The 14,883-nt window shown below is 38.3% G+C and overlaps 1 protein-coding gene across 1 annotated transcript in view; it reads left to right on the top strand.

Annotated features, from left to right (window-relative positions):
- RBMS3 (RNA binding motif single stranded interacting protein 3) overlaps positions 1-14,883 on the top strand; it is a 755,361-nt gene that overhangs the window by 175,311 nt on the left and 565,167 nt on the right. Inside the window, exon 2 of the mRNA XM_044678877.1 lies at positions 698-873. Coding sequence (XP_044534812.1) covers positions 698-873 — 176 coding nt within the window. The remainder of the gene's footprint in view (positions 1-697; positions 874-14,883) is intronic.

The following is a 14,883-nucleotide window of genomic DNA, read 5'->3' as shown; positions in this document are numbered from 1 at the left end:
CTCAGAGGCCATTCTGTCCAATGCTCTCATTTTACAGATAAATAGATCCAGCATCATTAAGCGACTGGTCCGAGAGGGTTGCACAAGTAGAAAGTGGTTCAAATGGGAGGCCGATAGAGAGGCTGGACTGCAAAGCCATTGTTCTTTCTACTCCCCAATTCCACTCCATCAAGAGATGTTTCACAGTCTTTGGATGCACTTTCCCCTTTCTAATAAGCTACGAAAGTTATTTATGGAGAAGGTGGATTCATAGGGTTGGTGTTCCAAGAAAGACGTGACAAGGAGTAGAAATTAGGGGTGAGGGGAAGTAGACAACTGGATTGAAGAAGAAGCTAGTGTGAGAAAATGGAGGAGAGAGGCACGAGAGGGGAAAAAAGAGGAGGACTGAAAGATCCATTGGAATACCAGCAGGAAGGCAGTACGATGATGTCAGACACTATGCGATCACTCAAATAAATTTATTTCCAACCCGAGCCGGTCTGTTTTTCCCATTATGGCTGCATTGTAGTTTTCCATTTGGTTACCAAGGGCCAGACAATCCAATTTGAAAGGCACAGATGATACTCGAATGTGTGTGAGCGTGGGCATGTGTGTACGAGTGAGTTGGTCCATGGACGTTCTCATCCCACTGGACTTGACTGGATCTGGGCCCTGGTGGTGGCCTCGTTTCTCCATTAATGCCTCTTTTTGTTTTCAGCAGTCCTATGCACCAGCTCCCCACCCCATGGCTCCTCCCAGCCCCAGCACAAACAGCAGCAGCAACAACAGCAGCAGCAACAACAACAGCGGAGAACAGTTGAGTAAAACCAACCTGTACATTCGAGGCCTTCCACCCGGCACCACGGACCAGGACCTAATCAAGCTGTGTCAGCCGTAAGTGCCTTTAACAAAGGATACTTGGAAAGCCTTGGTTTTCCCCCAAAACACGCTTGTCTGATATCTCATGTTTCTCGTGGCAGCTATTTGGCAGTTCTGGCGGACGATGAGCTCACCAGTATGAGTAAATGATTTAACAGCAGGGAAAAATTTGTTTTTAGGATGAATGAAGAGAGATTTAGTGTCCAGGATAAGGGAAGTGATGGAGGGTCTCACTGTGATCTGTCCAGAACAGACTCTACCTATAGAACTTTGTTGAATTCCAGGCACCATGTTTTAGAAAAGATATTTATGATTTGCAAAAAGTGTAGAAGAGGCCAGCCAAGATGGTGAAGGGCCTTGAAAGTATGCTCTAGACTAGTGATGGGCAAACTTTTTAAAGGGGCCCAAAGGAAAGGAAATGCTCATCTGTCAGTGTGTTTCTAAGGCAACTCTTTCAAAGTTTCATTGGATTGTATCCTACTCATTGTATTCGTCAGGTTAGGAATAATATTGTGGGGCCGGAGAGAACATTTCAGGGGGCCACATCTGGCCTGTGGATCATAGTTTGCCCATCACTGCTACAGACTCAGGAGAGGACATTACAGCCATCTACAGTTATTGAAGGGGTCTCTCTTGGAAGATGCATTAGTGCCCGAAACAGGAGTAGAAACAATAGGTATAAGGGGAGAAGAGGAAGATTTTGATTTTGTGTAAGCAGATGAGTGCAGAATGACTCAACAACTAAAGGTCTTCGATGTTGAAGGGGCTCCTTTGATAGATAGTAATGGTGGAGGTCTTCAAGCAGAGCAGATGACAAGTCATTGGGTTTATTATAAATTATATATTATATATACATATAATATATATATATATAAATTATATCTATATGTTATAAATTATTATAAAGAATATCCTTCTTCTGTATAAACTATGCACAAAGTAGATTTGGAAATTCCTCCAAAGGAGAGACCCTCAAGCTTGTTTGTGTAGAAAATATCTGGAATTAGGACTACCCATCCTTTTACTACAATCATTCTCAAGCAAAAGTATGGACTTAAAAAATTGCCCAATATGTACTAAGGTAACTAGGAATAGGCAAAAGTCAGTCAATAGTTTAATGACAAGAGTTTATTTAAAAATAAGCATTTATTAAGCACCTACTATGTTCTAGTCGCTGTACTAAAGTCTGGAGATGAAAAGAAAATTAGAAAGATTCCTGCCTTCAAGGAGTTTACAATCTGATCAGTCGCTTTCACTAAAGACAGACACTAGCCAGAATGATGGACCTCATTCAAGATTGACTTTCGGGACGGGAACCTGCTTGATGTCGGCCACCTAGTTGGCTATATTTATATACATGTTTGCCTAGATACAGTTTTTGTCTCCAAGTGCTAAAAGATTGCGAAACAATCTGTTTCTTTTAGCAAAATATCTCCCACAAAGGCTGATTCTCATAAAAGGATCTGACATAAAGTTGTCAGAAAATATTAACTTCATCATAATAACTGGCGTTTGCATTATGCTTTCAGGTTTTCAAAGCTCTTTCCTTACAACAACCCTGAAAGGCATGTTTAAAACTCATCATTTCCCACATTTTACAGATGTGCCTTAAAGGTTAATAGACTTGTCCAGGGTCACAAAGTTAAGCAAATGGCTGGGCTGGAAATGAACCTAGGTCTTTTTTGAATCCCTGACTTTCAGCAAGTGACTCTTTTCCCATCCTGCCCTTCATAGCATTTGCTTTAAATCCACCCCATTCCTCTCATCTCAAAGCATTCCCTTCGAGGAGCCCTGAGCTCTGTGGACTCAGTCATTTCTATGTGAACAGGGAATTACTATGTTGGTTATTGAATTCCCATCAAATCTGTGCCCTAGCAGGACCAGTGTTTTGTTTGCAGTAATAAAATTTACTTATGCCTATGGAATCCAGCAGAGATTGATTTTCATTATCTAGGATTTCGTTAACTTTAAAGGAATATGTAAATCATCTGTTATTATACCTTATGGTGATGTGGAAAGAATATTAGCTCTGGATTTGAAAGGTCTGAGTTCAAATCCCACCCTGGTGCTTCCTTTGTTTGTGTGACCTTGGGGATGTCCCTTCATATCCCTGATGCCTTGAATTCTGAGGTCGATTGAGTTTTAGATCTAAATCAGTAATCAATCGTGATAAAGGAATCCTGTTATGAAAATTCACTTCACCAGTCAGGCATACCTTGAAGATACTGTAGGTTCAGGTCTAGACCACCACCAAAAAGCACATTTCATAATAAAGTGAGCCACGTGAAATCTTTAGTTTCCCTGTGCATATAAAAGCTATATTTATTCTATATGGTAGCCTGTTAAGTGTGTGATAGTATGTCTAAAAAAATGGTATACCCTAATCAAAAATACTTTATTCCTAAAAAATGCCAACCCTCATCTAAGCCTTCAGTGAGTTACAATCTTTTTGTTTGAGGAAGATCTTGCCTCGATGTTTATGGCCGTTGACTGACCAAGATGGTGGTCGGAGTGGTTTGACTTTTATTTAAAATAAGACAACAATGAAATTCACCCCATCAATAGAGTCTTCCTTTCACTTGAACACATGGAGGCAATTGCAGGGCTATTACTTGGGGAATAGGGAAGCTGGAGGAGGAGAGGGGAAAATGGCAGGTATTTGGAGCAGTTAGAATGCACACATTTCTCTATTTAATTTACCATCTTATATGGGCTTGGTTCATGGCACTCCAAAACAACTCCAATAGTAACATCGAAGATCACTGGTAGGGGGCAGCTGGGTAGCTCAATGGATCAAGAGTCAGACTTAGAAACAGGAGGTCCTAAGTTCACATCTGACCTCAGACACTTCCCAGCTGGGTGACCCTGGACAAGTCACTTAACCCCCATTGCCTAGCCCTTACCACTTTTTTGCCTTGGAATCAATACACAATATTGATTCTAAGATGAAAGGTAAGAGTTAAAAGAAAAAAAGATCACTGATCACCATATAACAGTTATAATAATAACAATGCTATAAATAATATAACATTAAATTTTATAATATTTAAATATTAAATTAAACACCTTGAATATTATTTAATTAATTAAAATTTGTCCAGAAAAATAATTTATAATTAATATGATAAATGATATAATAATGATGAAAACACGTGACATATTGCCAGAATTATCAAAATGTGACACATAGACACGATGATGTGGACACATGCTGTTGGAAATCTAGTGCCACTCATGCTTAACATAAACCTTTGATTCGTAAAAACTACAATCTCTTTAAAGTGTAGTAAATAAAAGCACACGACAAGGTAAGTCTGCATAGATGTCCTTGTCTACAACTTGGGAGATTCACCTAGGGAGCTGTCTGAGACAAAGGGAGGTTCATTTTAAGGATGGCCTTGAAATCAAAGAGAGAGTAGGCAAAGACTAGCAGAAATACTAGTTTTTCTTTTACTTGAAAGTGCTGAATTAGTAAACCAGCTTTAATTCTACACCCTAATATATCTGCAGTTGGAAATCCCTCATTTCCCAAACCATTAAGTAGAGTTAAACTTTGTCTATATTAGTTGAAATGAATGCAGCTTCCCCGCCCTTTGACATCAGAGTTCCTGCTAATATTTTGGCCAATTTGGTTAAAAATCCTATTTCTGAGAAGGAAAATAAGGTTTAAGCACCTCCTCTTTTTCAAATCTCTAATAATGTGGAGTAGGGAGTGACTTGCCCAAAGTCATAAAGCTGGTAATGATTACAGATGGATTGGAATTCAGTACTTTATGACTCCATGAGAAAATTGTTTTTGTCTTCACATGTTTTTGCCTAAAATGCATTTAATGGATTCCTATAGAAAATATTATTTTTGTTTTCTTTTGTTGTTAAATGTATCTAAAACAGGTTGTCATAGCTTGTATAGCATCATTTTAAATCCAGGAATTGTTTCTCATTGGATTGTCATTCAGAAACAATATTGATGCATTTGTTTGGCATTTAACTGGCTCTTAGAAATATTATTCTTGTAGATTTGGCAGAATGTTGCTCAATTGTTGTATTTCATTTTGAAAATTCTTTTAAAAATGTTGTTTTGGTTGTCATTCAGCCATTTTCAGACCTGTCTGACTCTTAATTAGAGGATATTTATTTCGTTCATTTTCCAACCAACGTTTATTTGTCTTTGTGCTGGATTTTTGAGAATGGGAGTAAATATCAGAACAGAAAGTGGGAGATAAACTAATCTACAAATACAAAATAATAGCATCCGTTGACAGAATGATGTATAGATCAGTGCCCTTCTCATTGGTCTGAGAATTTGAGTATAAAGTCAGCCAAAGGCATAAATGTGAAATGTAAATCCATACTCTGAACCAAATATTTAATTCGTTCCAGTATTAAAACAAGGAATGAAAACCAAACAAAATCTAAAAGAATAAAGTTTCAGGGAAATAGTGCCTTTTAAAAGAATTTAAAGATTGTAGCTTATTTCAATCTGAGTCTCCAATTGAATTATTCAGTCCCTTTAAGGGATATTGTCATACAAATAAAGACCAGATATTCTTGCTTCCCATGGCTCTCTCTTTAAAACATAGATTTTTCTTTATGTCAGGACCTTGTCTGGTTCTCTATCCTGGAAAACTTCAGACCACTGACTGTTTCAGGCACTGACTGTAATGATTTCTTTGATAGGAAAACTTGATGTCCTGGAAGGAACATTTTTTTTCATGGGAAACCTGGGTTCTAATCTTGATGCTAAAACTAATGAGCTGCCTGACCCTCACCAAGTTGCTTTACCTGTCCAAACCTCAGTTTCTTCATCTGTAAAATAAGCACAGGCTAGTTGATTAAGAGAGCTTCATCTACCTTCACCATTCTACATGTCTTTCTTTTTTTCTGTGAATGCAATCACAGAAAATCAAAATTTTCCTTAGGAGTCATTCTGCCTTAGCTGTACCAGATATCCTCTCTTAATAGCTGTCCAGACCACCTCATAAGGTGGCATATATATATATATAAATATATATATATATACACATATATATTTATATATATATATAGTCCTAAATTGTTTACCTTTTTACAGAATTCTCATCCTACAATACATATTCAAATCCTTGTGGGTTTAAAGGGAAGCTCTATAACTGTCTGTTGTGGTTCCAAGACCTGCCTACCTTGGTTCAGAAGGGGTCATCACCCAAATATTTATTAACTCAGTGGAAATCTGTTTGCAAAGATATTGTAGGATCATGGAAGCAAAAGGCACAATGATACGAATGAGGAAGCAAAAATAAAACTTCCAATAATTATTGCCTTCTGATTATCCTCACTCACTTTCCCAATCACCCCTCACTAAAACACAAATCTCTATTTGTATCCTTTAAATATCTACCTTCATTATCTTCCATTTTCCATATTATTATTTTTTTTGGCTGGAAATTATAAGTCCTTTCTGAACCCACTTTTTCTTATTTTATAGGAAATGTAATATTTGCTAATATCCATGGTAATAAGATAATAGAAAACACAGAAGTACAAAGAAGGCAGAGACATATTGAATTATCCTGCATTTAGTATACAGTGTTCATATTAATACTAATGAACAGCAAGAAAATTATATTAAAGAAGGAGAAATTAAATTATTTCTCAATGTATAATCCAAGAGCAAAGGGATGTCATCTGGATTTGTAGCATCCCTTCACAATTCTTATTAAGTAGTACTATTAACATTTATCATCAAAGATCTTGAGATAGAATTACAAGCAAGATAAAAGTGAAAAAGAAAAAATAGAAACATAACATCTATGAAGAATGTCTCGGCCTCTTGGGATCTCTGGGAAATCTCTTTAGATAATTAAATATACCATAGTTTGGATGAAGCAATCTATCATAACTTTGTTATTACTTGAAAGATATGATGCATTTCTACATCCTGGAGGTTTTATGCCCCAAAGAATACCTTTCCCCTAGGAATATAAAGTTCTGTGACATATGAGTCCATCACATGGAACCATTTAAAAATAAAAAACATTTGTTTCTGTTAGAACAAATGATGAATGTGGTTGAGGAAGACAGTTCTCCAGCTTCTGAATAGACCAGATAATCTCTTAGATCTTGTCTAATTCTGAAATGTCCCATAGCATTTAGAGCAGTAATTCCCAAAGTGGGCGCTACCACCCCCTGGTGGGTGCTGCAGAGATCCAGGGAGGCGGTGATGGCCACAGGTGCATTTATCTCTCCTATTAATTGCTATTAAAATTTAAAAAAAAATTCATTTCCGGGGGGCTAAGTAATATTTTTTTCTGGAAAGGGGGCGGTAGGCCAAAAAAGTTTGGCAACCACTGATTTAGAGGATGGTCATGTCTTGATTCTCTACTATGACTTCTAACACAGTGCTATTATTGAATCAATTCGGTCACATCGAATTCTTCCTGGCCCCATTTGGATTTTTCTTGGCAGATACTGGAATGGTTTGCCATTTCCTTCTCCAGCTCATTTTACAGATGAGAAAACTGGACCTAATAAAGGTTAAGTGACTTCCCCAAAGGCACACAGCTAATAAGTGTCTAAGGTCAGATTTGAACTCAAGGAGAGGAGTCTTTCTGATTCCAAGCTAAGGGCTCTATCTACTGTGCTATTGATAAGATAATACCTAGAGTTAGAGCTGGAAGGAACTTTAGAGGCCATCTAGTCTAATTTTTCAGCTTTACAGGTAAGGAAACTGAGACCTGGAATGGCAGTTTAAGAGTCTTGTCAAAGGCCACAAAGTTAGTTTCAGAGTCAGAATTTGAAACCAGGTCTTCTGATTCCAGAGTGTTAAATGCTCTTCCCACTTCTACATTGCTGCTACCTTCATGACTATGAAAATAAGGCACTATCATAGACCCAGATCCTGTTGGAAGGGGAGAGAAATCAAAGCAAAAGGAAGAAAGCTGAACGGTTTTAAAATAAATTCAATTGACAGAGGTTCTCTTGGGTTGAGTTTTCAATTAAAAGCTATTTCACAGGAGATTTCTGAAAGGTGCCTATTCAACAACTCAAAAATTATTGATTAAATGCCTATTATTTTCAAGTTAGTCTAACAGTCTCTGCCCTGAGGGAGCTGATATTCCAGTTGAGGGATGAACCATGTCACATCAATAAGAAATTGCAAGTACAAATATAAGAGTTATTTGGACTGCCTCATCCAATAGCCCTGGGACCTGAGTTCCAGAACTCCTGGGATCTGAGTGCAATGCCTAGCTGTCTCACTTCATAGGCAAGTGATTTAACTGCCCTTGGGCCTCAGCTTCCTTATCTTTTAAATGAGAAACGACTTTTGGGGTCCTTTCCAGCTCAAGAACTATAATTTAAGAGTACGTCGACATAATTCCATGGGAGTCAGGAAGATCCTTGTAAAGGGAGTAGACTATGAGCTGAATCTTGAAGGAAATTAAGAATCTTAAAGGGGCAGAACTTTCAAGCCAAGGGTGGGAAAAAGACCAAGGAAATGCCTGGAGGTGGGAGATGAAACTGGGTTCTATTAGGAACAGTGAGTTTAGTGAAAAAGATACCCAGGTTTTCCTCTCAGCTTTGGCCTATGGGGAAGATAGAAGGAAACAAAGGGAAAACAGAATAAGTGAAATGTGAAGATGTACCAGTGCAAGCCTTATAGGCCTTTTGGAAACCCTAAGGCCGCCCTGATCTCTTGGACTATTCCTCCTCCCATAAAAGTTTTAAGTTGATCTATTTGATGCTTTCAAATACATCCTTGGGGTAAAGTGAAAATGTTCTTTTTTAAAACACCTAAATAGTTTTCATGATGAGCATAATTGGAAACCACAATGAAATTCCTATTTGAAATGCCCAGGATACCTCTTATTGGAAGATCCCCAGCGTCTTGCAAAGTTGAACAAATCCTCCAAAAAAGCCTTAAGAATCCCCCATCCGCCAGTTAGGCACGACTTTGTGGGGTTGTGTGGACTTGGGAAAAAAGTATGGGAGAGCAGATGGGGGAACCCGCCTCAGGGCGAGTTCAAATCCTGCCTTTGACTTACCCTTTACTTCAAGGTCATCTCTCGAGACACTACATCCATGAAGTCTTGCTGTCCCTTCCTCCCTTTTCTCTATCTGCTTCTGTCTTTTGTTTCTGTCTATTCACTTTTTCTAGATCTTTTTCTCTCTCCCTAGCTCTCTTTCTCCCTCCATCCTTCAACTACACACATATATATATATACATGTATGTTTGTGTGTGTGTATATACATACATGTGCATGTCTCTAATTGTAGAATTACAAAAGCTTGATGGCATCTTTGCCAGATTCCCTTTTGGTCATGAACTTGGAGCTGATTCCACAGCTACCAGAAGCTAATTAAGGACAAGGGAGCAGAAGGACCCCGTCTAAGGGCCCCCATTTTTCCTTATGGACAAAGGAGCAGGCAAGGCATTCCTCCCATCTCTATGCATTCTGCACAAATCTCCTCCTTTCTTAGCTTCCTTTGCTTTCTAGCTGCCCCTTTAAAGCCAAACTGGGCAAGTCTCTTTTACAAGCACTTACCAGGCAAAGGAGACGGTCACTCCTGCAATGCAAAACAATGCTGATATTTGGGCTTGATAGCAGAACTGTCTGTCTGGGCTAATCTCCCAGACTCTCCCCAATCCCTTTGCACCAGCATTTTCATGCCAAGCACGGAGTGCTGAAGCCAGATTAGGTAGAGAGTCAACTGGCGTACTCTGGATGCTCTCGTGCTGAGTCCATTAGAACAGTGTCGGACAGTTCTGACAAATGCCCCGACACAATCAAACCTTTTATCAATTTAAGAGTAACCTTGTCACAGCCATCTGTCAAACGGTTCATATACAACCAAAAGAAAACAAGTCATCACGGACTCCGAGTCACCAAGTAAACAAGAAATATGTGACGAGGAAATTGTTGGGCTCGTTCTTCTAACAAGAACATAAGGCAGAATTAGACACATCCCACAACACACGAGCCTCCGTTCATCCAGCAGCTTGGTCTCTTCTCCAGTCTGCTGGGGAAGAGAGGAGGTCGAAGGCAGAGTCCAGGCGTGGATCACCAGAGCCCTGTGCTTGGTCTCAGCAAGGAGGAGTTTAACTCTGGCTCTACCTCAAGGTCTTGCTTCGGAATGCCCGTGAGCAGAGCTGCTTAGTTCATCCAGAGCAAAACTCATCATCATCTTTGCCCTCTTCCAACCTTCCCTGTTTCAACTGGGGTGTTCCTGACTCATGAGTTCCAGGACTGGAGTGACACTACGGGGCTAAGCGTTAGGAATCTGTAAGGTGTTGAGAGGAAGAGGAGGGGGGAGAGGAAGGAGACAAAGCTGAGGAACTGGTCTCTTGTCCCGGAGGAGAAAGGAATCATCAAAGGTCTTTTGGCAGTGGCGTGAGACGGGAAGATCTCTGCTTTTGAAGATGACTTTAGCAGCTGGGTTGAGGATCCACTGGAGGGGGAGGAAGACTAGAAAAAGGGAGGCCGTGGAAATAGGATGGATGAGAGTTAATGAAGTCAGGAGAGAAGGGAATGGATATGAAACATATGGAGGTACAATCAATCACATGTCACGACACTTGGCAACTGATTGGATATGCAGAGTGAGTTTCATGTCAGAGAATTTCATCATCATCATATCTTATTATTTATATTATCATGATGTACAATACTAATTATACAGTCTTGCTATTGTGATCCCCATAGTTCAGATGAGTTGACTGGGGCAGAGGGAAATAAAGTTACTTGTAGGAGGTCACAACTGATAGTTGTCTAATGCATGATTTGAACTCCCCCTTTCCTATTCTAGTTACTTCAATATTGCAACCTCTCTGAAGTAATTAAACTTCTATTATATGAATCCTTTTGTAAAGCATAATATCCTTCTTTCAAATAAAGAACATTGAGAGGGAAGGAGGGAGAGAAAGAGAGAGAGAGAAAGAGAGAGAGAGAGAGAAAGAGAGAGAGAGAGAGAGAGAGAAAGAGAGAGAGAGAGAGAGACATAGAGACTGATAGGATAGAGAGAGAAATAGAGACAGACAGATAGACAGACAGACAGAAATGTTAATACTTTCTGGAGGGTTTATCAAAACACTAACACTTTTGTCTCTTCCCTTCATTATTCTTTTTTTTTTTACATTGAGATATGTGATTATAATAGTATAAGTAATTCCAATAAGGAAACTCTCTATTTTTTACATGTTGAAAGTTTCTCTTTTACAGTCTTACAGTAAATTAGTGAACAGAATATTTGTTGAACTTAGAAACAGCAATGATAGAATTCAAATATGGCCTCAGATATTTATTAGCTGTGTTGCCCTAAGCAAATCACTTAACCTTTGTCTGCCTCAGTTTCTGTAAAATGGGAATAAAATAACACATTCTTCCTAGGGTTGTTATAATGATAAAATGAGATGATATTTTTAAAGGTCTTTGCAAACTTTAAAGTATTATAGAGGGTCCCACAGACAATATAAGTAAGAAACAGTATTTGAGCTCACTTCCTCCTGACTCCAGGACCAGATCTCTATCCACAATGCTAACTCATCCTCAGAAGACAGAAAAATGGCAAAGGATATTCCTTTTCCAATATGTCACCCAAATCCTTGTATTTGCCAGGGTGTAATGGTATTTCACAAACTGTGAAAATCTAGTCTTGGCCTCCCTCAGACTATGACATGTTTTGATATTGTCTTAGATCTGTGATTTTATCCATATGGTTACATCCTCTCACCAACTTCAATAAATCCATATCTCTTCTTTCTAAGAGACTCACAGCTAAATTATGCCATAAATATGGCACCAGACGTGTATCCTACATAATGGGACGTTCCTCTAGATTTGTTGAAGGCAGGAATTTTGTAGGTATGTTGCTTATCCATTGATTCCCGCTATATGGCCTGCCCACCCCCTCCTTTACTTGTATATCTCTCCAAAAATGTCCTTTATACTTCTCAAAGACATATAAATTCAATATAAGACACATTTGGAAAGCATTTATATTTAGAGTGTCTGGAAATATCACGATTCCTTTTAAAAATCAAATGGAATTCTGTAGGCAAAACTGAAACCCAGAACGCCAGCTTTGATTCATTAAATTGGATAATGTAGTTTAAAACTTCTCTGTTGTCTGGGGTAATTGGTGTGTGTTACCATTTTTATGGTGTAGTGACTAGATTTTTATTGATGAGTCAATAGCTTGGGAGGGATTTTTTTTAGGTTCAGTCATTTTTGCAGGCTAATTGTGTGCTTTACAGTGGTTATATTTTCATTTGGAGATTTTCCCTCCTCTGTGATTCTAACAAAGTATCCTTTTATTTCTCCCTGTTCTTTTTTTTTGACACCTTTCCCTTTCTATAATGTTCCACAATTATATTGTCTTTGAAACTGGAGAGCAAGAGACAGAGGTTATTGAAATATTTATTAAAGAAATGATAAAAGCTAACATACAATAAGTTTGGTCAATCTGGTTAGGATGGGGTAATGGGAAATGTGCTTCCTTGCTTGCTATGGAGTTAAGAGTATCCGAGTTCAATTCCCAACTCTGCCTCTTGCTACTGTGTGGCCATTAGTGAGTCAATTAATTAATAGTTTTCTGGGCCTCCATTTCTTTCATTTTAAAATTAAGATGTGAAACTAAAAAAGTATGAGATCCTTTTGTACTTTAATTTAAAGGCTGAGGGATAGCACGGTATGGTGGATATAATGCTGGCCATCAAGTCAGGAAGGCCTGGGTTCCCATCCTCCTTCTGCCAATTACTTGTGGGGTGTTAATGGGTTAGTCATGTCCTCTAAATCTCAGATTTCTCATGCATGAAACAGGGAAAATACAGAGCCTCCCAGTGCAGCTTAAGCTTTCATAACTCAAAATAAAGACTTTGGGGACCCTCAGTAGTTTCTGTGATACATACCTAATGGGGCTATCATGAGACTTAAATGACATAATGTGTTGCCAACTTTTAAATGTTTGGTGCCAATTGACATTAAAGTTCTATGAATTTAAATACTCAGCAGTGATTGCAACTCTACAACAAATATATTTATGCATATTATATAATTACAGAGTGGAACCAAGTTCTTTTTTGTTTGTTTGTTTGTTTATTTATTTTCTTTTTAAGCAGTCAAGATAAGACATTTAGAACAGGGAAAAGGCCTTAGAGGGCATATTCTCAACACTCTCCTTTTTAAGACTAGGAACAAAGGTCTGGATCCACATCCAAAAGTGGCTTGATTGAGACTTGAACCTATGTCCTTTGATTCAGAAGGCAGTAATCATTCCATTTTACCTCATCTGCTATCAAGAAATACAATAAAGGTTCTCTTTTCCATAATGAAGATTATTTGGAATTATTATCTGGAAGCTTTTCTTGTATTAGTGAGAAATTCTACAAGCACAGTGTCTGGCAAAAAGTAAGAACTTCATAAAAGTTTTATTAACTGATTAAATGAGTAACATGTCATATCACAGAAAGAGCTCTTTTGACTCAGAGTCCTAAGTTTCATGACTGTGCTCTGCTATGCAATCTTGGAAAAGTCATTTCCCATTCCTTGATCTCTGTATCACCAGCTATAAAATTAGAGTAATGGATTTTATGAGCTATGAGGTTTGTTGTGGGGATCAAATAAGATAACATATGTAAAATGTATTATAAACTTTAGCTTGCTATAGGAATTCTATTATTATTAAACATTCTTGAACCAAAGTGGGACCTCATGTGCCCAAATACTTTTTTTAAGCTTGTGATGATCTCTACATTTAATAAAGGGGAGAAGGAGCAATGGGATCTGTCTTCCATTGTGACCATGTCTAATGACCTCCTTTCATGAGAGTATGCCCAGTCTACCTCATGACAGTCATCTTATCTCTTCCAGAATATTCTGTGTAAAACCTTGTATTATTTGTTTTAAAGTTTGAAAATCTCTGGATGTCCACTATAATAGCCAATGTACTTGGTGGAAGTTCTGGGGATCTAAGGTCCAGATCATGTTGCCATGATCACAAATACTCATTCATGAGGAAGAAAATTGAATAGTTTTCACTGGTCTCTTGCCAGAATACTGGAATTCCAGTTCTCCTTGTTGGTATGAAGATGAACACAGGAAGAGTTTAAGAAATATTGCATCCTCTTTTGAGTGTGTGTGCATCAATATGAAATGGTACCATGTTGGATGTTGAACTAGTTTTTGGTAGGACCCAATAAAAATTCATGAAGGTGATACATTAGCTATAAAAGAGCTGCATGTGCTTCTCTAGTCACTGGCAGTCCCAGACCTTAACTTTTTGGTTTTTAATTTTATTTAATTGATTAATTAAGAGAATTTTCCCATGTTACATGATTCATGTTCTTTTCCTCCATTCCTCCCATGCCCCTCCCATAACCAATGTGCAATTCCACTAGGTTTTACATGTGTCTTTGATCAACACCTATTTCCATATTATTGATATTTGCACCAGGGTTTCAAGTCTACATCTGTAATCACATCCCCATCGACCCATGTGATCAAGCAGTTGTTTTTCTTCTCTGTTTCTATTCCCAGCGTTCTTCTCTGGATATGGATAGCGTTCTTTCTCATAGGTCCCTCAGAAATGTCTTGGATCATTGCATTGGTACCAATAGAGAAGTCCATTACATTTGGTTGTGCCACAGTGTATCAGTCTCTGTATAAAGTTCTCCTGGATCTTCTCCTTTCACTCTGCATCAATTCCTGGATGTCTTTCCAGTTCACATGGAATTCCTCCAGTTCATTATTCCTTTTAGCATAGTAGTATCCCATTACCAACAGACATCACAGTTTGTTTAGCCATTCCCCAATCAAAAGGCACCCCCCCATTTTCCATTTTTTTTTTTGCCACCACAAAGAGCATGCCTGGCCCTTAACTTTTAGACAGCAGCTAGTCCCTATTTAGCTTCCCTGGTGAACATGGTTGGTTATTTGTACCTTATCCAATGCGACTCAACAAAGGGAATAGAAGAACTCAACAAACAGCTGTCCATACTTAACTCTTTTCATTAGAAGTTAAAAAGCATTGACATTTCTACCTTGTGATCCA

This window comes from Gracilinanus agilis, chromosome 5 (assembly GCF_016433145.1).
Source record: "Gracilinanus agilis isolate LMUSP501 chromosome 5, AgileGrace, whole genome shotgun sequence".
Classification (NCBI taxonomy): Eukaryota; Metazoa; Chordata; class Mammalia; order Didelphimorphia; family Didelphidae; genus Gracilinanus; species Gracilinanus agilis.
The sequence above is the reverse complement of the archived record's forward strand: the minus strand, read 5'-3'. Positions and strand labels throughout refer to the sequence as shown.